The sequence below is a fragment of the Hipposideros armiger genome, unplaced genomic scaffold, assembly GCF_001890085.2.
Source record: "Hipposideros armiger isolate ML-2016 unplaced genomic scaffold, ASM189008v1 scaffold_1175, whole genome shotgun sequence".
Lineage (NCBI taxonomy): Eukaryota > Metazoa > Chordata > Mammalia > Chiroptera > Hipposideridae > Hipposideros > Hipposideros armiger.
In genome coordinates this window covers 350,608-377,545 of record NW_017732525.1, presented here as the reverse complement: position 1 = coordinate 377,545, position 26,938 = coordinate 350,608, and the positions used below count along the sequence as shown (strand labels likewise).

Here is a 26,938-nt window from a genome sequence, read left to right as displayed (position 1 = left end):
AGGGTTAACTGTATATTACAGTATCATAAGAAATTAAACTAGAGGCCGGCCAAGTGGCTTGTTGGTTAAGAGTTTGCTTGGGAGAGTAAGCTCTGAGCAGCAGGGTCGCCAGTTCGGATCCCACATGAGCCAGTGACACTGCCCTCTACAGCTAAGATGGTGAACAAAAACTCGACCTGGAGCTGGGCTGCGGTGAGTTGCCAGCGACAGCATAGGCTTCAGTGAAGCTGCAGTGGGCTACTGTAAGCTACTGTGAGTGGCCGGCAGCCAGCGTGAGCAGCTGTCCAAGGGCTGGCAACCAATCTGCCTCAGCCAGGAAGAGCACAATGATCACAATATCAACATTGGCCAGTGAAGCAACATCCTCCACAACTAGACTGAAGAACCAAAGGACAGCAACTTGTCTGTTCCCCTTCCCTGATTCCCCAACGCTATTCCCCTTCCCCAATTCCCCATCAAAATCTTAAAAAAAAAAAAAAAAGAAATTAAACTAATTTTAAATTGAACATTGTTGCTGGAAGAAGGGTGGCCAATGAATTTAAGCCACTGGGAAAATATGACTTAAAGAGACAGAAACTACATCGGGATACTGGTTCATAAAATAAAGCTTGTATTCTAAAATCAACATTACATATCCAATATAAGGAAAACTAGAACAGAAACTCTTTTCTTTCTCTTCTCTCTCTCCTCCTTGTTAAATATTAATTGGGACTAGACATAAAATTCTTGTCTCCTAAAATTGCCCATACTTCTAATATTATATGAAATTTTGTAATATTTAATATTAGAAACCTTTGGAAGGTGTAATGAAAGATTTAAGATGTACTGACTATGAGTTACTAGTTAATAAGTATTTTTGAGTCCGGTCCATGTTAGGAACCAAAATTTCTATGCATGACCTTCCGTTTTAGGTGGAGAGAGGCAGATGTCCAAACTCAGAACCTGGGAGAACTGTTGGCAGGCTACAGCAACGTTTAAAGTCCACTGGCTGTAGAGGAGTATGTGGGCATTTAGGTGAACCTATTCTAAACACTCAAGGCCAGTTAAAGGCCCAATGTCACATGGAGAGATATTACGGGATTGAAAAATTGTCTTCATTCATTTGACATTTTTTACTGTTACCACTGTTTTGGAATCTGTCAAATTTTATATGATGCACCATTCTAGACTTTCAAAATATATCTAAAACTGCTATCTTCAATTATGAGGAATATACTTTTTCAGATTGCCACAACGTTGTGTTCCCTCAAAATGTGTATTTAGAATGGTAAAATGTCTAGCACATCCTAAGAGTTTCATAAATAAAGACCTTTTCCATATTCCCCTTCACTTTTTTTCTCCATATAAGATGTATAATTTAATGGCAACACACTCCACATAATTCCCACTTTACTAACAAATGATTGGTTATATTACAACAGTTCTTGCGGTCCTAAGAAGCAGCGTAATGTATTAAGAAGGCACACTTCCTGGGTTCAAATCCTGATTCTATTTACTTGGCAGTCATGTAGTCTTGGGCAAGTCACTGGGCCATTCTTGGCTTCAGTTCAACTGTAAAAAGGGGGTGATGAAAAGAGTACCACCTCAAATTGTCAATATGAGAAAGAGTGAAGCAATAACAACAGTCCAGTAGGACTTGGACGTATTGTTTGGCCCACAGTAATTACTTAAGTTTTATCTGAAACGTTTATTACCATCGAAACAGACAGTGACTAATGATCAGATAAACCATTACTAACTTTGGGGCATTTAGTAAATGCCAAGCACTTATTAAAGAAGATGGTACACTTACACTGTTGAACCCTTAAAATAATAGTAAACACATTATATTGCAGAGAGAGCAGATCCTGAAAAATATGCTAATTTATAAATACCACAATAGCAGATAATTACCCCCATGAAACACAGCAAAGTGCGAATTAAATGGTTAAGGGACCCTTCATCCTTCTAAGAAATTACTGCTTCCAGGAGAGTAATTAGAAAACATTAATGATAATGTGAAAAGTACTTGCTGGTTAATCAGATTTGCTCACTCATTAGCCCTACATGGAACATAATGAAATTTTCAGTACAGGAAAATCACAATTTACTAATATCATGGACCTTTAGGATTCACTTGCTGATAATATCGAGAATGTCAAGTCGTTTTAAGTTAAGGATGTACCTAATATTGATATTCATTTTAGGGTCAGATTTAAGATTAATTTAATCTTAATTAAATTCCAAGTGTTCAACCTTTTCTTTGAAAACTCTGATGTTCTTTATTTTTCACTATACTATGGCCTTATTGCAAAAGTCTTAAAAGTTTCTGTGCCAAATAACAATAATCATCACCTTGACAGGTATGTAAGTACCTCAGTCATATATAAACAGCATTTTTGTTATTAAATACACAACTGCTAGTAATGAAGGTTTTTAATGATAGTTTGAAAACCAAGGACAAATTTTATAAATTAAAATTTAATAATGGTTTTTATATACTTTAGTTATGAAAAGCAGTTCACATACTAAATAAGTCTAAATCCAAATAGTTATCACAATCCCAATAAGGGCATCTTAATTGTTTTGAAAATTATGGATTTCAAATCAATATTATAATACCATAGTCACTATGCTAAAAACACCAATGTTATTTGATCAAAGTAGAAAGGATAAACATTACATAGACTTTAGAATTAAAATAGAATACATCTTGTGCTTCCATAAATTTACCAACGTCTCTAGCAGTCCTTTTAAAGTTCAACAAGTAAAGCTTTATTTTCACACCTTATATAATATACCTTGATAGAAAAATACTCAGCAAAGCATAGTCTCTTAAGAGTCTGACATCTCCTCTGAAAGCTTTAAGAAAATTAAGAGTTTTGGGGATCTAGGTTAAAGGTTGAGTTTTTTTAATTGGCTGGTTTTCCCACCCTCACCTTCCATTCCGCAGCTCCCCAATCCCTAGCAGATCCTTGACATCTCTGGCACAGCACGAGCAAGCGTGGCCCAAGGGAGCCATGCCCTTTTCTGAGACCCACAGTAGTACTGGCTGCTGGAGCCGTCCAGGAGCATAAAAGACGCCTAAAAGCAGCCGGAAGAAGGTCTTGCTGGAGGCCTCCATCGCTCTCTCCTCTACTGAGAAATATGTCCTTAGAAAGAGGAAAGCACGCTCTTCACTTTTCCCGCAGAAACTACTTGGTCTCTGTCGTCTGTAACATTTCTGTAGGAGTTAGAAAATGTGGCCATGTTTCTTCAGTGACAGACCGCTTCAAATGGAAATATCCATGATTACGTGCTCCCATTCAGAGGAGGTGAAATATAGAACCCAATAAAATAATTTTCATACATGGGACAGGAAGCACAATGGTTCACTGTTTTCCTCAGGTTTTTTTTTTTTCCCCCCTGTCATTTCCAGGGATGAATTGGACCCTAAAAATAAAGAGTCATGTCAATACATAGAGGGATCTGTGTATGGAGCTGAACTGTCTGAATGACCATCTATCCATTTCCAGCAGAAATATCTAAGTACAAGCTGACTATGACTTATTTACACCATGATGAAAGATTTCGAGAAAAAATTCCTGTCTTTATCTTGCGTGGAGAATGTTTCACCAGACTGCCCTTTGTCTAGTCCCGTGTCCCAAAGCGTCTGCTCACTCCGTTCCTTGGGGTTCTCTATTCTTCTCCAGCGGGGGGAGGCGGCTCGCACAGCTTGTACAGCCTAGAAGAGGCATATGAGAAAGTGTGACAGTGGCCCAGAGTATTGACATTATGTGAGATGTTTTTACTGGTCTAACAAATACACCGATAATAATTTCTTGGTTTGGGAGCCATGATCATGTTACCTATTTCATTAAAAATCACATACAAATTAGCGAAGTCCAAAATTTTGGTTCTATTATTTGGGAAACACCGATGTCTCTCTGCACATCTAGATGGCGACTGATTGAACAATGCTGACCGTTTTATACCAGCTGCTTCTGCCCTGGTGTTTCTACTGTTCACCTCGCTGGTAGCAAAACTGACTCTCCAAATTCCATGAGACGACATTATTATGATAATCATCACCATGTCTATCACGATTGTCTTAGTAAGAAAGCATCTATCTCATAGGACTCTACTGATGTTCTGACCAATTTTGGAAATTTGCTTAACTTTGTACCATCCTGGTGGTGTAGGCAGCTGGCTATGACCAGGGTGGTGTGGCACAGTCCTGAGGCCTGAATATCAAAGCCCAGGTAGCTAGTGTTTCCTAAGGAATTTACGCCCAGCTTTGCCCATCGCCCCCTCACTTGTCAACAGAATCAAGTGGAGATTCAGGTGGGTCTAGGAATCCATTTGAACTGGTAGAGATTCTGGGAGATGGGAAGATGCACCTTCTTTGCATCTCAGGTACAGTTGTTTGAGATCATCCAGCATCAAGGCAAAGTTCAGGGGACCACACTAGAATTCCACAAGTACTGGTGCTCCAGTCTCCTGAATGGTTGAATCCTAACTCCAGAGACAAAGTGAAGGGGGACATCGCTGCAATAGTGACCACACCGTGCATACCCGTTATTGAAGGCATGGCCTGAGATCATGCCAGCTGGTCTAAGGCGGCTGGATGTCGGACTTGACCTGTAAGCATCCACAGTGCCCACGGCCACCCTGGTTCTTCAGAGCTAGTCTAATGCTATAAAAACATAAGGGGCAGGGCCGGCCGAGTGGCGCGATGGTTAAGAACTCGCTTGGGATGCCAGAGGGCCCCGGTTCGGATCCCACATATGAGGGCCAGTGACACTGCCCTCTACAGCTAAGATGCTGAACAACGGCTCAACCTGGAGCTGGGCTGCTGTGAGTCACCGGCGACGGCGTAGGCTGCAGCCCCTGTGGCAGTGGGTTGCCATGGGCTACCGTGTGTGGCCAGCAGCCGCAGTGAGCGGCTGTCCAGAAGCCGGCGACTGATCTGCCTCACCCGGGAAGAGCGCAATGATGGTGCCAACTTGGGCCAGTGAAGCAATGTCCTCCACAACTAGACTGAAGAACAAAACAAGGACAACAACTTGTCTGTCCCCCTTCCCCCAATTCCCCAGCACTGTTCCCATCCCCCCAATTCACCAATAAAAAAAAAATAAATAAAAATAAAAACATAAGGGGCAGATTTCAACTCTGTTCATTTTTCAAAGCACTCCACATCCAGGAGTAGCTATGGAGATCCACTCCCTTTGACAGATTAAATTAAACGCAGCTTAACCGAGTTGTTGACAAATTTAGCGAATTAGAAATGACCTCTTCCTTCGACATTTAATCCCATGTTAATCCTAAATCAAAGCGGGAAGAATAAGAAAGGTTTAATGTGGAGTCAGAAACCTAGTTAACAAAATGAACTCCCCGACCCTGGAAACATGTAGAAGAGATTATTGCCTTGGAGGTTTGCAAAACGTATTTCCAGTCTGGAAGGTGGTTAGGGAGCCATGGAAGAAAATGAATACTGACATAAGGACATCTCAGATCAGAAAGGCTTTTTCCATCCCTCCGGAAGAAAAGAATACATTAAAATGAGCTGGTAGACTTCAAAGCTGCCTTTTCAGCTAAAGGATATGGTGTTTCAACTTGCATTTCCGGGGCTGGAATAACAGAATGATGGGGAAGTTCTTTTCCTCTTTAGCTTCCGTCCTCTCATGTCCCACCCAGACAGTGCTGCCTACTGAGTGAAAAGCACAGTTGGCCTTAGCCTTACTCTGCTAGCACAGAAATGGTAGGTTGGGTGGAGGATGTCCTGCCCCATGACGTCTGACCTGAGCCATCACATTCCATTACCTTTCCTTGCACATACCCACTGAGTGCAACTAATGCCACTGGGTAGACAAGTCTTTGAAATGTCTGCCTTGTACTCCTGTTAATCAGCTAATGAAATAATAGCTCTGGGTACTGCAGCGCTGGGCAGACTCAGCTTCTGCGCGGCTTCTTGGAAGAGACTCAGGGTTATTTGAGTTCAGACACATTAGTAATGGATAGTGAGGGGCTTTGGGAATTTAGAACTAGCAGACGAGGTTGGGAAGTAAAATGTAATAGGTAAGAGATGGGCTTCTACTCTGCACTGAGGCATTTGGTTTTGGGGCAGCTAAACTGTTAGGTCATGGGAGGCCTCTGTTTGCTCGACATTTTGGGGTTCTTGCTTTTTTTTTTATTCCCTTCATGCATACCAGTGGCCCTACACAAAAAGGTTTGTTTGTGGCTCCACTTCCTTTTTTTCCAGTTTGGGCTCAGGCAGCCATCTTGGGGCTGGTATTTCCAGCCCAAATGTAAATCTGCAGAGATGAACTTTCAAACTGTAGTCTCTAGCCATGCCCTTGACCTTGCTATGTGGCAAAATGAAACTTGTGTTAAGGGAGACCCAAAGCAAATGCCTCTTTCAAAGTTAAAGTATCAAAAATACTCTGCTGCAAGGCAATTTCCCTCCATCACACAGATAAGAAAACTGTCTCAGACGACACATAACCTGACTAAATCAGGTTACAGAGCACAAGCTGGGACTCAAAACCATCTTTTCACTTTTAACGATGATACTATGCTACCTCCCAATCACACATATAAAATCAAGCTTTCATTACACAACAGTTTCCAGATTTTATAATAAGACCACTGTACCATTACTTCTGAAATGTCATATTTGGGTCTTGGTGAAGATGTTTATTGCTCTGAAGAGCCAATGTATGAAAGTTAGAAGGAAGAAGAACCTCATTTGTACAAGTCCTCTCCACATGGATGTCCCATTGATCCTTAGTCTCAATAGCACCATGTCATCTTTTGGATGTCATCTTTTCCCTATACAGTTGTCCTCATCTATGGGGATAAGTTCCAAGACCTCCCCAGTGGATGCCTGAAACCACAGATAGTATCAAACCCTATATATACTGTTTTTTTCCTGTACATAACAGACCTTTTCATTTACAGGAAGCACTCTACGGCTTTTCTTTGGCATATTCGAATTGCCAGCATCACTACTCTTGAACTTTGGGGCCGTTATTTAGTAAAATAAGGATGACTTGAACACAAGCACTGAGATACTGTGACAGTGCATCTGATAACTGAGAGGACTACTAAGTGACTAATGTGTGGCAGCACCTATATAGTGTGGAAATGCTGGACAAAGTGGTGGTACATGTCCCAGATAGTATGGCATGAGATTTCATCATGCTATTCAGATGGCACACAATTTAAAACTTATGAATTGCTTATTTCTGGAATTTTCTATTCAATATTTTTGGACTGTCGTTGACCACAGGTAACTGAAACTGAGGATAGTGAAACTGCAGAAAAGGGCAGACTACTGTACATGCTCTTTTTCCTGTATCTACTCTCTCAGTGACTAGAAACATCCACCCCTTGTCATCCAAGCCAAAGATTTGGTGGTCATCCTAGAATCTTCCTTTTCCCTAACCTCCTCCATTCCAATGAGTGTCCAAAGACTATTAATTCTGTCTTCTAAATGTCTCTCTAGTCCATCCTTTTATCTTCATCCTCAGTAATAATAATCTCTTTTTAAGCTCCTGCCTTCAATCTTAGCTGTTCTCAAATGGAACCCCTTAATGTTGTCAGAGATAAATTCTAAAATTTAAATCTTCTAGATAGGTAGGTTGTTTATGAATGCTTCCCTATTGTCTTTGAATTAAAATAAAAATGCCTCAGCATCTCCTACAAGCCTCTTCCTGATTCAGTCCCCCACCCCTACCCCACCCACCCCAGGTCCCCAGCCCCACTTTGCATCACTCTAACTCTAAAATCACAGTCAAGCATCAGTCAGAGATCCAGGTGCATTTCTCAGAATGTGATGGGTTCTCCAGCCCTTGGGGTCACTGCATCAGCTGTACAGAACATCTAACTGGGCCAGGAACATTCTACAACCCCCACCCCCCTCCATCCCTTGGCTGAGGTATGTGCCCCTTCTCTGTGTTCTCATGGCAATCTGTGCCTATTTCTGTCACAGTTCATATACACTGTATACTATTTTCACTTTATTCAATTATCACTCTACTGTGCATATCAGTGACCGGTGGAAAAGACTCTATCTGTATCTTTGGTTTTTAACAATGTGCCTGGCATCTACAAACACATAGAAGATAGTCAGTATATGGTTGCTGAGTAAATTTAAAAAATAAAAGGCAGTGGATGGTTTTACAAAACTATGAAGAGATTGATTGGAGATTTGAACAAAACATTATCTCAGGCAAAGATAGCAAACTTTAGCTGCATTGAAGCTACCTGTAGAAACATTACCCCAGATTTGCCTGTGGGTGGCCTGGCCTTAAGAGCCAAATGTGTTCTTTGGTTTGATGTCTTTGGAGCAGGGCTCCTGGTTTGCAGCTGGGAGGGACCCCAGCCCCTCGACAGTCCTCGGAACTCTCTCACATTCTACTTTTTCCTGTAGTTATGTTTTACTCATCTCATTGCTTTAAGCAAATACTCATTGAGAGCCAGAGCTATTTCTATCTCATGTTTATGTTCTCCGTGGGGCACAGCAGAGTGCTTTGCATTTCTTATATTCTCAATAAATATTTGTAAAGTAAATGAAATAATAAATTTAAAAAAATTAAAAATCACTCTAGCTTTCTGCTTTTAGGGCTATCATTCATTGTGAAAAATATCAACTTTACAGCTGGCACAGTTTATTGCGTTTCATTTCAAGTGTTTTAAAACATAATCCAATAAAGAAGAGAGTACGTTCATCCATTTCTTTTTTTGTATTCAGCGTGTGTATTGGTTTATTGATCAGGATGCTGAAGTCTTATCCAGCGCCACTGTTTATTATTGTTTATAAGCTCCAGCTAAGAGGACCTTGCTGAGCCATTATCTTGTTTCTTATTGGAATGTTAACACTTCACTGGGTCTGTTATCCAAATACACCATGTCTGCTCAAGGTACTAGAGAGCAAATGCCTGTTTGAAATGATTCTTCAGTAATAGAAAGTCTTAGATTCTAATCGAATCCACTATGCAAGATAACATTAACATGACTGAAGGATTAACAAGGGTTAGGAGTCAGCAGTCAAAACAAATGCAATTAGAACATGAGCGCTCCATCCATTTTCAAAGAGAAAATACGTTTTGCCTTTTGAAAGTATTGTCACTGCCCACACGTTTTCCAGAATAAAATATAACTTCTCCAATGCTGCAGTCATCATGGTCACTCTGGTAACTGCTTTGTGCATGGAAACAAAGAGTGTCTTGACCGTACTTAGAGGAACTTACTTTTTGTTAAAATGCAAATGTATGAAAACAATCAAAAGTAAAGGACATTATTTCATTTTGCCCTACTTCAAAGCAGATGGCTGCTGACACTAATGTCACCAGGGAAATCAAATTAACAACATTTCTTTGGTGGCTATTCCCATGTTCATTTATTTTAAAGGTGGATTAGAGTCCTTTCTTGTGATGACATACGAACTGTGAATATTTGGTATGATAACAAACAAAAAGCTCATTCATTCATTTATTCAGTCACACGTTCTTGAAATCAGTGTGGATATTCATATGCAGGCACTATGATGAGCAATGAATAAAATTCAAAAAACATATTCCTTGCCTCCAAAGAATTCATATTCAGATTGGGCAAAGAGACATGTAATGATATATTATTGCAACACAGTCAGGGCTATCATAGATCAAAATACAAGGTGTGAAGGGAGCATAATGATGAAGGAAACTCTGCCAAAAATTCAAGGACAAAACAAACATCTTAGTTGGGTTTTGTGGTTAGTTTTTTATACGGACACAGATGGGAAAGGCAATCGAGTCAGAGGGAACAGCATGTGTAGTCATAAAAGCATAAATGAAAATGGCGTTATGAAAGTTTGGCATAGTTGGAATATAAATTTCTGTACTAACTGCGTAGACTTTTGTTTTTGAATTCATGATGGAACTTGCAAAATAAAATAATGTCAAGGCGTCTACCTCTAAATTTGCTTCTGCTAAAATCCCTTTTCATTCTGAGAGCGTTGATGCCTAATCACATTTAGCCACAGAATGTTTACAAGGCCAATTTCCATGATTATAATCAGTTTTACACTGGGCATGTCCTAGAGATGTTGCATTAGCTGTGAGTGACCACTGCCCGGGAAAGGGTGGTGAGCCCTTTGGGAAAGAGCAGACCTGGGGAGTCACTTACCGGGGAGCAGACTGTGGGGTCCGGTCTCTGACTCCCAAATTCTTTGCTGTGTTCTGAACTCTTGCTCCCTGAAAGAAGTAAGGAAAATCACTCTTAGCTCTACATTGCATTAGTAATTATTCAAACATACCATTAACATTTGCGTATATAATATTTATTCCAACCATATAATTAACGTCAAGAGAGACTGGATGAGGAGAAGAAAGTAATCATCATTTGAGCATTTTCAAAATTAACTTTTTTAGAATTAAAATACACTGATATATTTGTTTCAAAGGATCGATACGTATTTAAATAGCCATCGAAATCATTCAAAATAAGTTTAAATAACAGTTTCCTGTTCACTATCTCATCTATGTCTTTATTCCTAGAAGCAAGCAATACTTAAGACAGTAGGAAATGAGCAAGCTATAAATATCTTCTGTGTTCCCCACTTTCGTGGAACAGAAATAACTGTTTTATCACACCCACGTGCCTGTTTTGTCCTTAGCTGAATAATTCGTCATTTTAAATTTCACAGTACTTATCAAGAAACTATTTCCTTAAATGGTTCTAAAGCAATTTCTGGACAAGGTATGTATATATGGATCTCTGAAATGTAAGAATTCTGCCTCAAGGTTTATAGTACAAAGGCAATCAATGTACCCTAGCAATGAAAATGTCTTTACAATCTGTCAAGTTTATGAATGAAGATATAATCATTGTGCAGTCCCTAATGGGAATTAGTTATTACACAGAACCAAACACCAGGAAACAGGGCTGAGGACAGATGAAGAAAAGCAGTTTAAAAACTCTGAAACTCTCTCTCCTGCTGCCAATTCTGAACTACAGTAAGGGAAGAAAGAAAAGAAGAAAAGGAAAACAGAAAAAAAAAAAAAAAGAATATGAGCAGTTAAAAGAACTTCTTTATTTTGAAGTAATTTTAAACTTAAAGTTGTAAAAGCAGAACAGAGTTCATATAGTTTGCCCAGCATGTAAACTCCCTCTGACTTTAACCCTTCACTCGATCATAGCAGGATGATCAAAACTAAGAAGTCAACTTTGGTACAATGCTCTTAAGGAAGTTGCATGTCTTATTCAATTCATATCCCTTCTCCCAAAATCATTTATTCAAATACTATTGAAATCAGCATGGATTCATGGATATTTATTTATTCTGTGCGTTACAATCCAATATTTTTATAATTAAAGTCTTGCTCAAATTGTTGCAAGTCGCCTTTTGTGTCCTGCTGATAGGACCGCCATCATTTTTGAGTACTTGTTTATTTTCTGGCCCCTCACAATGTTCCAGGCCACATCTGCCCTGGCTCACCTGGGAATTAACCACTTCTCCAAGGATCCCTGGGTCTTTTTAATGAATAGTGATATTGAGAACGGAAGGTCTGGACACTGGGTATGTTCCTTAGTACTACTGGTGTGTAACTGCTTCTATGTCTCCTCAGTAGACAGAGCTAGTTGCCTTATGCAAACATACTCAAACATCTGTATTTATGTCTCCATCTATCTGTGTGCGTATGTGCGCATGTGTGCACGTGTGTGTGCATGTGTCCATCGGTTCAAACAAATACCTCCGATTCCAATCCAGCACCACAGGGTTTGATTCTGGATTCCAGCCGTCTCCCTGTCCTCATGTGCACCTTCTTTCTCACATAGTCAGAAAGTTTATTCTCATTATTATTGACCATATATTTTTTGTTCAATCTTAGTATTTGTTCAATCTTAGTATACATATAAGCTAGTCTTAGAATTTCTAAATTCTATCCTTATGAGAAATAGATTTACTAACTACAGTCCAGTATTTGTTTTTGTCTCATAATATTCCATTAAATCATTTATATCAAGATTTTTGCTTTCTTAAAACGTTTCAAATAAAAGTAACGCTCATCATGCCAAACACATATTCCACTTGAAACTCAACAATATAATTCTTCATGCACTCAGTGTGCCAGCGCCTTCCTTTTTTATACCTGCTTATGCTGCTCCCTCAGCCTAAACACTCTCTCTGACCTCTTCCCTACCTGTCTGCATCACATTTATCCTCCAAATCAAGCATCATCTATGCTAGTAATTGATTGGTCATTCACTGTACCAAATACTGTTTTAAGTGCATTAAGTATATGTCTTTATTTAAGTCTCACAACAACACTATGAGACAAGTACTATTATTATCATCTTTGTTTTAGTAATGAGGAAGGTAAGTAACAGAGAGGCTAAAAGTCTTGCCCCAAACCACACAGACAGTAAACACTGGAGCTGGGATTCAAACTGAGGTTGTTCGGCTGAAGAATCTGTGTTCTCAGGCGCTATCATAATATATTCACTTTCTGCAGGAAACCTTATTTCCAGTTATCCTAGTTAGAACTCATTCATTGAACAAACGTCCTATTGCATTTACACCCCTTAGAGTACTTGGCTGTTGGAGCCTGTGTGGTGATTTACCTACATGTGACACTAGTATATCCCCTGGCCCTTGTTCTAAGTACCCAGTGTAATGCCCTGATACTATGTAGCTAAGGTGCCAGTATTCTTTGGAATCCCAGTTTTTATTAAAAAGGTCAAGAAAAAAAAATTGGGGGGTAGGCTTCCACCAAAGAATACCTGGCACGTACAATTTGCAGGACAGAAAACTTTAAGTTTACAATGTAACTGGGAGCATCAACCTCAAGACTTTCATTAATCAAATCAGTTGATTATGTCAAAGTGCTGCCGAGCGTTATTATAATTATTATCAAAAAAATTGTAAGAACATAGTACTGTTCCTTCTATCTTTTATCTTTCCTTCTAACTCAACTAGTTAATTAAAACAACAACTCTATGCAAAGTACATATACAAAATCTGTGTGTGAAAACTACACTACAGTTAAGAAATAAGAACAATAAATCATGTTGAAAGGCTTCTTCTCCCTAAAAAAGAAACTAAAGACCTTAAAAAATATAACTCCTTAACCTGGCAAATATTCTCACCATTTCGTCTCTGGAAAGTTGAGTCTAAAGGGTTGAAAGGCAAAAGTAACAGAAAGTGCGATCTTTGGTTACTCAGATTTCAAGTGGGTAAGAGTTGGCTTGCGATCCGCTATTAATCCCACTGCCCATAATTGCTGAATACTGGACAGAGGATCAGCAACAGAGGGAATATTGCAAACATCTCTTCTGTGCACTAGTCTACCCCGGTTTCTCTAAAGAGAGGATTCAGGCTCCACAGCCTTTCACCAAGAAGGTAGAAATCAATTCTTTGTCTCTCAACTTGGAGATATCATTAAAACTTGGAGCAGAGAAACAAACAAACAAGGAAGGAAGGAACTGACCAATTCTAAATGTATTTATTTTAAAAAACAGGAGGAAGGAGTGTTAAATACTGAAAAATAGTGCATAGAAAAATAGAAATCAATCAGGGTTTTATAAGAACTTCATAATTTTTTAGTCTTTTGAAATTATATTTTATAAACACATAGTACCACATATAAATACAAATATAATATGTATGTTTTAAAGAGATTTGCACCAATTAAACAAGTCATTAAGATCTTCCTAATATTGTTTCAATTTTTCTATCTCTATTTTCTCTATCTTCATTTTTAGTTATAAGAAGTCAAAGGTTTTGAGTATTTAAGTCCAGATTGTAGGAGTATATAAGTATGTGTAGCCAACACAACAATCGATCGCTTACTGGATTATTATTAAAAATAGGTTACTATAATTGAATAAACTACCACACTTGAAATCCTATTGATTATTGGATAAGAAGTTCATTCTCTTTATAAGAGAATATATTCTTACCTATATGCACTTCAGAGACCTAAAAACAGTTTAACGGCAGCTATTCGTTCTCTGAAGGAAAATCTGAGGGAAGTGCTTTATCTTCAGAATGACGCACAAATTTCTGAGTATGGCAGAGAAGTCAGTCCCTTTGAGAAGTGTGCAGGGCCCTCAGTTCCTTCCTCTCCTTTCCCCTCACCCCCTTCCCCAATCTATTCCCCAAGTCTTACTTTTTTTTTTATGTTTTACTTTTTTTCTTTTTTTAAACTTTATTGAGGAACAGTGTGTTTTCCCCAGGACCCATCAGCTCAAAGTCAAGTTGCTGCCCTTCAGTCTTAGTTGTGGGGGGCACAGCCCACCATCCCATGTGGGAATCGAACCAGCAACCCTGTTGCTCAGAGCTCGCACTCCAACCAACTGAGCCACCTGGCCGCCCCTCCCCAAGCCTTACTAAATCACCTGCAATTCCCAGAGCATGGCAAGTGTCCATTTATCCTGTCTTTTACATAAGCCTCAAATCCACTCATTTGGCCTGACCAACTCCCTTTCCTCCTTCCAGTTACCTCTTAGATGTCCTTTTCTCCAGGTTGTCTAAGTGTCTCGGAGAACCCCCATGTGGACATCTGTGCTGTCTTCTTCCCCGGGGGTGTTTCTTATTCACCACTTACCCTCGGAGCCTGGAAAAGTGCCCGTCACATGCAGGCACCTGTCAGAAACTTCATAAATAAACAAAGGGACCTTCTAACCGAGGACCTGAGAAACGACTCCCCGACGAGTGTCTGTGACACATACCTGCTTCCGCATCACATCAGTAGCCTGCATAATGTAGCGAGGTGGCAGTCCATGGCTTCTGGCCAGAATAATGGCTTGCTCCACCGTCACGCTCAAGGTGCACCTGTAAAGGTAAGTCAAATCCCACCAGTTTCTGTTAAGCACTTCCAGACAGTGTGGGTCACTTAATGCAGAGTAACAGAATATGCCACCCCAAAACCTGCCACCTTGGAGCGTTATTCATTCCCCCTTGGATATCTCCCAGGTACACATGTGAATAAATGTCTGTTTGTTTTGCTCTTGTTAATCTGTCGTTTATTACAGGGGTCTCAGCTAAGAACTTGGAAGGGTAGAGGGAAAATTATTTGTCCTCCCCTATGCTACTTTCAAAATCGAAAAGCACCAGCCAAAAGCAAAGCGACAGGACAATGCACCATTGGTTTTCCTACACAGAACACATGTTTAAAAATAAATTATAAAGCTACGCTTTTGGGGTCCAAAATTAAGTATTTGAATTTAAAACAAACCTATAATGAACTATGTTTATGAGAAAGTTTATACACAGGGAATTAAACAAGCAGAATTCTAATGGATCTAATGGATGGATTTTATTACCAGATATTATTCTTTACTGATATTTTATGTAATTTAAAAATGACTTCCTAATATTTTTCACTCACGTCTACATATTGATAACTTCTACTCATATATGCCCACTATTTTAGAAAAATAAACAGTGACATTAACATTTCACTAAGATCAGAATTAATTTTTACAAAAAAAGTATACTTCTAAGACCAATCTAAAAGACTGTAAAATTTTCAAACGGAACTTTTATTTATTTTTTATGGGAATGTGGTGCCCAGAGGAGTCCCAGGAAAATTCAAAATTCAGTCTCTGAATTCAGTGACTGGTGAGCCTTTTCTCCTTTTCCTTTCCTTTAAAGGTATTGCTTTTATGTTCTTCCACATTTCTTCATAGCAACTCTTAGAGCCTACTTTAACCATTTGTTAATATTTTCAAGTGCTGGCCTCTGAATTGCTTCTTTCAGGGGTACCTTTTGTATACACCTAGTAAAAATATTCATTACTTCTAGATGTTCTTTTTAAAATGCATATTAGTGGGTTTTTGTTTTACTACATTTTTCAGTTTATTGGTATTTTGATTGTCTTTTCTCCATGTCTGCATTTACCTCCACCTTTGATAGTGCTTTGATGTTTTAACACGTGTATTTTTCTCGCTCTGTTTAGTTTTTCCCTACAAATGAAAGTAAATTCTATAATGCGGTTGCTTCTATGTGAGGACTATCTAACCCTTTCATCCCTGGTTATGAGGCTGTACTATGGGAGTCTAGTATATTTGGTTGATTTTCACGCTGATGAATTAAGAAAAAGAGGAGAAAGGTATTTAAAACATTACTGCTGTGATTTTAGAAAGAAGAGTTTGATGGAGTGCAACTGTGTTATTAAACAGAATCGCATTCTAAGGAGAAACATGTTCCATTCCATTGGCTGTTAAATGACTTGAAAAGCAGCTCGTCAGTAACATTACAGAGAATTCTCCAGAAAGCATTCATAACACATGTTCAAATGGGCTAGTTTTGTAGTTAGCTTTTAGTAGTACACAATGCTTACAAATATTTAGTGTGCGTGTCTGATAACAGTATATATTGTAATTTTACACACACCTGCACGTAAGACGGTATGTGCCTTAATGAAAGCCAAGCAGTATCACTGACAGCTCATGTTTAAAAATCATTTATTTACAAACCATTTGTTAGGTTACTCGACAGACCATAACCTGTTTCTCCTTCTCAAGCTCTCCTCTACTCCAATTTTAACTTCTTATCGATCCTAACATTTTAATCAATAATGCTCATCACACCAGCTGAATGAAGCTAAGAAAAAAAAATCTTTACCTTTTTCTAATCACACTGAAATATCTCCGTGTTTCCTGATAAAGCATGACTTGCCTACTCCTAACAAACACTCATTGTGAAAGATTTTTGACAGGCCACCTACAATTTTCATCCATTTTCGTAATCCTTTTAAATTGATTTATTTCCTCCCTAGTACAAGTTGTAGTAAGCAGCATTATTGCAGCACTTTAAAAGTTATCTGCCAAACACTTTAAAAGATTTAATTGTAATCTCCCGATCAATCAATGTGGACAGTAACGTGCTCTCTGACGGGGTACTGTAAAATGTCCCTGTAAAATGTAAAATGTAAAACTTCTTTAGCACCAATCATACATATATCACCTAACAGAAAAATCTACCTTAAAATGGATATGTATATTTTCTTCTACCAGCATATCCAAAAAAGATGGCTTCCTCTAACTTGCTTTCTCATGCTAACCACTGTGTATATTCCAAGTAGGTCCCAAGGTTGATTTGCAAAAGCGTTTAAAAGTGAAATATTTTTTAAAAAGACAACCAGGTCAGTGTGGGTAACATTGGTTGTATTTGATTCACAGTTGATGTTTCCCAAGGAGACCTAGTGTATTGATGATGACATCACAGAAGGGCACTCTCCTGAACTAAGCTTGTGAAAGAAAACCTAGCCGTAAATCCACAACTTCTCTGTCGATATGACACTATTTGCCTCATAACTTTTCACCTTCTCTCAACCATCTCAATCTGAATGTCAAGTGAAAACAAAAATCAGCATTTCAAGAAGCATTTTATTTCCGGCACTCACTGAAAAATTCTGGGTCCCAAGAGTGGCACAAGGTTTCTCAATGGTGCATAACGTACACACCAAGTCAGGTTTCATGAAAGATTATTTGATTTTGTAGGTACTTCTCTGATTCCCAGTGAGATGGATATGCTAACCCTGGGCGAGAGAGTCAGGGTCCACAGCAAATCCCTCAGTACAACACTTCCTGTCGGATGCACCAGTTTCCTTTATAGCATTATCTCTGTTCTAACATTAGACAGTTAGCTAAAATTTAAATAAATCTATATTTTTACCCCATCCTGGAAAATATGGGCCTTTAATCTTTCAAATCCTTTTAGCTGCAATAATGCTTTAAAAAAATTGAGACAACTCTTTCACTGAGAGTCTCTCACTCACACTCACACACACACACACACACACACACACACACACACAATCACAGCGTAAAAATTGTCCCTCATAAAAAGGTAAATAGAACATATACATTGAAGAAAGTTGTTTTGCAATTTTAGTAATAAGACATTCTAAGTAGAAACTCTGCTTAGGGCAGACTCCTCAGGAAATGCACTTGACAGGGCTGCAAAATTATGCAGAAATCATGAAATTCCCCATAGAAAGAAAAAGCAAAGGGTCAATGTATCTGTGCTTACAATGAATAAATCTTCTTGACATATTTCATATGAAAAATAGATCCCACATCGCTCAGAGATTTAGCATAGTTTTAATATAATAAATGTGACCCGTAGCTAATGGGTCCAATTTAATTTGAAAGGCACTTTGATTTAGTAATGCTATGGAAGTCATAAAGAAGTGCCTTTTATTATTCATCCTTCCATCCATCCAAAAATATTTTTGAGTGTCTATTTTGTACCTACAAGTTCCATTAGGTGCTGGCAGAAGTGGATTTACTATCCAACTACAAAATGTTGAGTGTGAGGGTCCCTTACTTGTACGGATACCTAGGAACTTGTTTATACAGTCATATGCTTTTAAAAATTTGCAAAACCAAAATGTTTCAATCGCAAGTGGTTATGACTGCTATCTTTTTCTATCCCAACTATTCTCTGTCATGTTTTGCAGTGTTCAAATGGCCATGGTTATTTCTGGAACTAAGCCAAAGTAAGTAAATTAGGGGTCCCATTTAGGTTAGGTTTAGTGGGACCTATGTATATGATTCATAGTCACTTCCATTTGTAGTTAGGTTATTAAGTATTCTGGTGTAGGAATGAATTTCAGAGTGTTCCTACTGCCCATTGTACAAATTCACCCAATGTTGAAAAGGGGGTGCTGAACCCCAGGTTGTCATGCAGTATGTTTCTAACCTGGGTCACTCAGGACTGTAAGTACACGGTCTGACAATTCAGTTTGTGAACTTGTTGCAACGATGTTGCTAACCTTTTTGAAATCAGAGGGATTATTCATTGTGAATTTGTACCAACTGGACAGTTAACCAAGATTACTACTTGGAAGTACTGAAAGGCTGCATGAAATAGTTAGACGACCTGAACTTGTCGCCAATAATTCACGGCTCTTGCATCACAACAATGCACCAGCTCACATGGCACTGTCTATGAGGGAGTTTTTAGCCAGGAAACAAGTAAGTGTATTGGAACACCCTCCCTACTCATCTGAGCTGGTCCCCAATGACTTCTTTTTTTTACCCAAACATAAAGGAAATATTGAAAGGAAGGCATTTTGATGACATTCAGAACATCAAGGGTAATATGACGACAGCTCTGATGGCTGTAACAGAAAAAGAGTTCCAAAACTGCTTTGAAGGGTGGACTAGGCGCTGGCGTTGGTGCATAACTTCCCAAGCAGAGTACTTTGAGGGTGACCACTGTGATATTCAGCAGTGCGGTAGGTAGTACTTTCTCTAGGATGAATTCATGACCTTAAATGTCAGACCTCGTATGTGTGTGGAAGAAAAGAAACAAGGTTGGAAATGCATAGAGCTGGAAGTTACTCTGTAGAATATTCTTCCAAACATCATGGTTCATATTTGAGAACCATTTAAAAATCTGTAAGACAATAGAGGAGTAATGTTGACACTGAAAGGCTTTTCTAGGGTATGAATAATTATTTTTAAAAATTGATCAGCCATGCAAAGACAATTATTTTTCCGGTCTCTATAGAAAACTGTATTAAAACTTTTATAATTTGAGGAGGCAAAGAGTATGTCACCCAAAACTGCAGGGAAAAATGGATAGAAGTGTGTCAAGCAATTGAGTAATAAAAACATTCTTTTATTTTTCAGATTCTAAAAGGTTTGTCGTATTCACCAGCATTTTAAGTTTCATAATTTGTTTTTTTCTCATATTCTAAATAAACATTAACTTTCATTCCTATTTTGCTTTGTAACTGTCTATTCTTTTTAAAAAAAGAGGGCACTGACCTTCAAACCCCAAAATTTTCACCCACTCTCCTGTGCTTGGGGATGCAACAGCAAACAAAGCCAAGTCCCATTGTTTTTGGAGATCAAATTTTAGTGAGAGAAAAAAGAAAATAAAGAAACAAATGCATAATATCAGGTGGTGATAAGTTATCCATAAAAAAAAAACTGTGTAGGGGAATAGACAGTGAATAAGGTGGAATGGCAGGGAGAGGTGCCGTTACTAGGAAGACCGTTTCAGGGAGAGCAAGTGCAAAGGCCCTGGGGTTAATAATGAAAACATCAGCTTAAGAACAAGTGTGAAGCTAGATGTTCTGGGGCACACAGAGAGGACAAGGGGATGGGGTCAGAGAAGTAGTCTGGGCCCAAACATGCACGGCGTTGGAGGTTAGACTTTACGAGTAAGAGGGTCTCTTATTTATTTTTTGGTTGATATGAAAAGAATCTCAACGTTGGTATTATATGACATAATAGAACAATTTGTTAAGCAGATTATCAAAGGAATTTACTAAGTACCCAACTTTAACATCCTATCGATACTATATTCAAAGCATCTTAAATTCGTTTCCAGACTACATTTGCAGAAGGAAACTCTTTATTCTGATGCTTAAGCTTTTCTACCAACTGCTCTCTCATTTTCCATCCCATCTTTCCAACACGTCACCTATTCCATCCTACCCAGAACTTTCTGCCGATGGTCAGCAGGACCATTGCACAAACTTCTTCCCAAATCAGGAACATCTGCCCATTTTGGGGGTGTCTTTCCCTACTTTCAAATTATCTTGGAACCTGTTTCTGAATATAGACTAGTAGTTGACAAGATGGGTGTCACAATCAGAGGTGCCAGTGTTTGAGGACAGTCTCGTGGGACCTCAGCCAGGTTACTTCCACTCTCTCAGCCTCAATTTTCTCATCTGTGAAATGACGAAAGTGGACGTAGTAACCTCGTAAAGTGACGCAAGAACTACGTGATGTGAGGTTTGTGATTGTTCAGCCATGCCTGTGTTAACAGCATTTCCACTGCCCTTCGCTATTGAGCTCATCCAGTAAGTCTATCTATATGAGCTCATATGGGCAACATATTATTTGGGAAATCTGAGAAATATGAGCTTTTGTAAATCCCAAATTTCTCAAATCCCACTGTCTTTTAACTATTTAAAAAAGCTTTTTACTTTTTATTTTAAAGAGATATTCATTAAAGCAACTCTGTGGTAAATTCTTTTACAAGATTATCACGTTATAGGATTATGATAATTAAATGAAGTTAATAACAAACTTCCACCCATGTCTCTTTTAAAAATTGGGGTTTGGAGTTTACCTGACTATAATGTGGCACCTGCTAATATGAGTCTTTTATTTCATGTGTTTGTCCCTACTTGTCCTAGACATTAGGTATCAATTTTATTTTGTATGTCGAGCTGTAGAGCTACAGGTCAGGAAAAGCATGTAAAACGGTCTGTTGGCCAGTCCAATTTGGGATGCTAGGAGTTCCAAATGATCAACATCCAAACCTCCTTCTCAACTAAGTCTCCTCGGAGAGACAAAGCTTGGCTTCTGAAATTGATTTAATTGCAAAATATTGTATTTCAACTATTTACTAAGGCATATCTATTGCACCACATTTAGTTGACTTTTATAAGACTTCAAATCTTAATTTGAATCAAGTTACACGTAAATCCTTTTCAAAACCATGTCAAACATGACATTTCTGTGATGAAAGATTCTCGAAGCCTAGGGACTGTCTCCATATTTGGCCATTTACCATGATAACTGATACAAACATCAGTGTTACTCTAATTACATTTTAAAACCTCCAGAGGTCTACGGCCTCATTTCATGTTGATTCAAATTGTTCCGAACAAGGAAGCCAACCTCCCATGAGTTGAAATGTGTTAAATTGAACACTTGGGGAGATTCATCACCCGTTTTTGGGCCACAAGGGTGATGCAGTAACAGAAACTGACATGGGAAACCAAAACAATAGGAGGTTTATGGCTTTGAGCTCTGTGCTGCTACAGTGGATTTATTTGCTAACTCTCTGTAAGGTTACGTATGGTCAGGCATTCTGACATTTTCCTTGGTAGCTCATCATTATATCGCTATCTCTTGGGGGTGATCCCACATTTACTTATTGTTAGTGGAGGAGGGACATCCAGGTTCTAGTTATAAACTGACATATTAAATAAAAGACCCAGAAACCTCATGTAATAAAGATCTCTGAATTTTCAGCCACAATAATTTGCCACAAATTAACATTATGTTTCACGTTGAAGTGAAAATATTTTTAAAATGTAATTAAAAGTGAAAATGCAATCTTTAGCAAGGGAGACTTTGTTTTTATTTCCACCAAATTTAAGAATTAAGGATGAGACTAAACATTACTTTTAAAAAGTTCTACTGTACTCCTTAATAATATTACATAAATTAAGACTAAAAACTATTCCCTAAAAACAAAACCCACTGGAGTCAATGAATTTAGGGATACATGTAGCTACTTCAAAAGTTACTTGAGCAGTGACTTTTAACTATTTTCTGCAATCATACAATTGAGGCACTTGGATAAGTATGTTACTTTTTTGTGTGCTGGTATAATATAATTAGCAGAATAATTTCCTGTGAGAAAAATGTGCTATATGGAAAATACACACCCAAAATCTAAAGGCATGTGTTGTGGTTTTCTGAGTTTTAGGGGACCGTTTGCCAAACAACAGTTTTCACCAACTGTGGAAATATCAGCGTTTAGACAGGACCCCTTAACTATCTACATAAACTGGCGAAACATTGAAACTCATTTTGAATCATTTGCATTAACATGAAGGTTAATTTGATTTTGTACGAGGTAAATACGAAGTGAAATAAATATTTAATGATTCTGAAGTCAGTGAGTTTTGCCCTTATAGGGAATCCTACACAATGATCAGATCCTGGTCTTTTTCTCAGCTCTGGAATTTTGTGTCTGTTTTGCCTCATTGTCACCATCTTTGTAATTATAATGCTGCCTTTCGTCATGGAAACGAGAGTGAGAAAATCCCTTTAGGACAAATGCACCACTCAGAATATATGGATAAGGACAGCCTGAGGACTATTATTTTGATAATATTCTTCACATGGTTTCTGTGTCTTTATACACCTCTACATTTATACTTACAGGTTTAGAACTTAAAAACATGAAGCCTTTTTTTTCTAATCCTGTCAAAGTCTTCTTTTTCTCTCCTTTAATTAAAAGCCAAGTCTATTATCCTTGTTCAAGCGACGGTCACAAACGAGTTATTAGGCCTCTAATCAGCTGTGGTTCTCTGTGCTACCGGAATAAGCTCAAGTTGCCTGGGCAGGCATCAGGGTTGGCAAACAATAGTGAGTACCTGTTTCAATCCCAAGAGAACGAAGGAGGTGACATAAACGGGATCATTTGCAGCTACTAATGCGATTTATACACCACTATTTTATACACAGATGCTTTTTATGACAGGTGGAAGGTGTTATCCGTTTATCACTTACCAGTATTTCCTGGGTTCAGAAGACACGTGCAACCCTAACAGAATCCATTTTTGTTCATACTGTCACAATGACATGTTATATATTCCTCCCTGCTACCATAGTTTAAAAAGTTTGTACCCAACCCTCTGAATCACTTCACTTCAAAACCCAATCCTTTGACCATCTTTCTCCTACTGTTATTATTAAAGGGGAACTAGTGCCACATAGTAGGGCTGCCTGGCTTCCTGTGTGGTCCCCTTGTCAAGACCTCAGGCTGTGGATACAGTGAGGGCAGACCGTTCGTCTCCCTGGTTTGCTGTAGCACAGTGCTTGGCATAAATAGTTTTATTTTCCCTCAATGAATGAGTGAATAAGCAAATACTAGCACCTGATTCTTTTCAAGTCCTAAATATTTATCTTTATTCTAACCCAGATACTATACTCTTGTTTTTTGACACTAGGAAAGAAAACCTCTTATCTTTGAATTCCAGGGGGGCTGGTCGGCTGCTCTTGAGTGACTTTCCACCAGCTGTCAAAGGAGGATTCTAAAAATAAGCTCGGGTAGGTTCCAATGTTCTGTGCATTTGATTTCTTACCGATCAGGGGAGGTATTGCTTGTATTTTTCATACTCCTCCTTTATTCTATTGTGACCCATTACTAGGGGTATCAGTGACCCAGCTTTACTGAGATATAATTACATATACATAGTATAAGTTTAAGGTGTGTATGTGTCAATTTGATGTACTTATTAGTTACATAATGAGACCACAACATTAGCTAACACCTGTATCATGTCACATAATTATCATTTAATTATCATTTTGTTTGTGTGTGTGTGTGTGTGTGTGTGTGTGTGCGCGCGCGCGCACGTGTGGTGAGAACATTTAATATCTATTCTCTTGACATCTGTTTGTTTTTTTTAATAGTTCTTGCAAGGTTTCTGCTACGTTAGTAAGCATGATTTAGTCATGTTTAAACAGATGCATTTCATATTTCTAACTCTAGATTTACTATCAGAAACACAGATTAAGATTGAAAAAATGGAGTGTTCACTGTCACCAGATCCCGTAGTATTAATAGATTCCTTCACATGTATTGCTCGCTTAATCTGCATGCCATCATTTTCAGAAAGAAATCATTATACATATTGCACCAATAAGTCTCTGAGAGACCAGGTGATGTAATCACAGTCACACAGTGACTAAATAACAGGATTCAAAACCAGTTTTCTGATTCAAAATCCAGGGCTCTTTGCATTATTCCAAAATTGCATCATGTAGATGACTGCACTTAGAGAATTCCAGCTGCCTGCATCCATAATTCAATAACGACAATCTTGGTCTCAGCGTTCATACTTTAAATGCATTGTTTGGGGAGAGATTAATTCAGCCAGCCCAAATCACCTCACTATGCGTGTAGACGCTTCTTAATGTGTTCAAGAATGAAAAGGAACTAGGTTTGAAGCATGCTAAGTAAGTATATTGATTGTAAAGCAATCAAGTAGTAAAAATAAATTGAAAGGAGACTGTGTTCCTTCTCTATTACAGATTTGCATTTTTCTCTATAAAAGGCACGGTTGTGTGTAAAGCGTGTTCATTCCTGCAGCAATCTCATTTGTTCTGGCTGCTAATTGCTTTTAAGCACTAAGCACAGAGCACCACCGTGAAAAGTCAATTGACAACTAGAAGGACGCACCTGATTGATGAAACTAATTGTTTAATGTGGCACGGTTCTATGTTCCCTGCTCCCTTTTATTACCTTGCACTGAGGAAGGCTTGCACACCTGAGGGCTGATGCAGAATGTCACAGACTGATCCACCCGGAGCGGCTGCTATGCTTCTAACACAGGCCTCCACCCTTGTTCCATCACAGACCATGAGAGTGACCTTCACTTTTAAAATATATTTTTAAATATCTAATCATGGTATTCTTTTGCTGAAAACCCTTCATTGGCTCCTAAGGCCTTCAGGAGAGTCCCAAATCCTTAACTTGGAGGACAGGGCCTTCCGTTCTCCAACCCCGCCTACCCCGCTGCCTCATCTGCCACCTCCGCGTCCCTCTCATGTCATCGCCCAGGAATAGCAAACCGAGACCTCCACTCATGCAGCGCAGTATTCTATTTCACACCCAGTGTGACGTTTTCATGCTATTCTCCATTTCCTTCTCCATTTCCATCACCCATTCATGCTTTAAATCCTGTAACAGGTGTTACCTTATACCCTCCCTGCTCCCAGGATTTAAATCTCACTCCTCTGTATTCTTCCTGAGTATGTTAGATGACCTACTGCCAGTTTAAGGTAAATATCATAACAGCAGAAAATGCAGCTTTCTCCTGCACCTTCCTCCATGCCACCTGCTCTCCTGCTCCAGGGTCCCATAGAAAAAAAAGCAATTCTTAAATTGCAGACAAAAGCGAAACATTTATATTGGAGAGGTACCCATATTTCTTCTCTCCTCTGGAGGGTGGGATTATTTGGTTTATGACATTTATTAGAGTAGTTATAAAATCACTAACTTTGAAGCCCTCAGAAATAGCCCAGAAAGTGACTGGAATCTTACTTTGCTTTCAGTGTAATTTTACAGATTTAGGAAAAACAGTAACTATAGTTTTTTAAAACAGGTTTTGAAGAATCAAGGCCTGTTGAATAGTTTGTAAATTAGATTCTGTATTTATCACTGTTAAATAGCTAAATATAAACATAACTTAGTGATGTAAATACTTAAATTTTACTACTATGCTGAAATAGTAAAATTGGGTTTGGCAACTATAGACATAAAATGTTAGCTATAACATTTATATTTAATTATATTAAATATATAGTCATATTTAATAATAATATAATATTAATCATAACATATTAAATGCTAATGATAATATAATTAAATAATAGATACAAAATATTAAATATAACTAATAGTTATATATTTTATGAAGATATGCTCAATGCATTATGATTACCTAGACTTTTCCAATTTTAACAATGGAAGGTAATTATGTACAAGCTCTTGTTTTTATGTACTGAAGTTAAGGCTTGTCTGGTCAATGTCACATCATTACTGGAGGTAAGAACGAGAAACCACTGCAATAAGAAGTCATTCTCGGGCTGGCCGAGTGGCGCGATGGTTAAGAACTGGCTTGGGATGCCAGAGGACCCCGGTTTGGATCCCACATATGAGGGCCAGTGACACTGCCCTCTACAGCTAAGATGCTGAACAACAGCTCAACCTGGAGCTGGGCTGCCATGAGTCGCCGGAGACGGCGTGGGCTGCAGCCCCTGTGGCAGTGGATTGCCATGGGCTACCGTGTGTAGCCAGCAGCCAGCGTGAGCGGCCAGCAGCCGCAGTGAGCGGCCGTCCAGAAGCCGGCGACTGATCTGCCTCGCCCGGGAAGAGTGCAATGATGGTGCCAACTTGGGCCAGTGAAGCAACGTCCTCCACAACTAGACTGAAGAACAAAATGACAGCAACTTGTCTGTTCCCCTTCCCCCAATTCCCCAGTGCTGTTCCCCTCCCCCAACTCCCCAATAAAAATCTTAAAAAAAAAAGTCATTCTCATAATTACTTCTTTCACAGTAATCTAATTTTATGAAAGCAACTGACATTTTAAAAGAACAGAATAATCTAATGTCCTAATTTTAAAGATTCAAATCAATTGCAAAGCAAAATCTAAGTAACGAATATATAGAGGGTGCCAAAAAAACATATACACATTTTAAGAAAGGAAAAAAACAAGTA

The 26,938-nt window shown here is 38.6% G+C and overlaps 1 protein-coding gene across 1 annotated transcript in view; it reads right to left on the bottom strand.

The window, feature by feature from the left end:
- Positions 1 to 1,310: 1,310 nt before the first annotated feature.
- Positions 1,311 to 26,938, bottom strand: part of PREX2 (phosphatidylinositol-3,4,5-trisphosphate dependent Rac exchange factor 2) — a 217,806-nt gene continuing 192,178 nt past the window's right edge. Inside the window, exons 36-38 of the mRNA XM_019632790.1 lie at positions 14,677 to 14,779; positions 10,129 to 10,196; positions 1,311 to 3,703 (exon numbers count right to left, since the gene is read on the bottom strand). Coding sequence (XP_019488335.1) covers positions 3,658 to 3,703; positions 10,129 to 10,196; positions 14,677 to 14,779 — 217 coding nt within the window. The 3' untranslated portion in view covers positions 1,311 to 3,657. The remainder of the gene's footprint in view (positions 3,704 to 10,128; positions 10,197 to 14,676; positions 14,780 to 26,938) is intronic.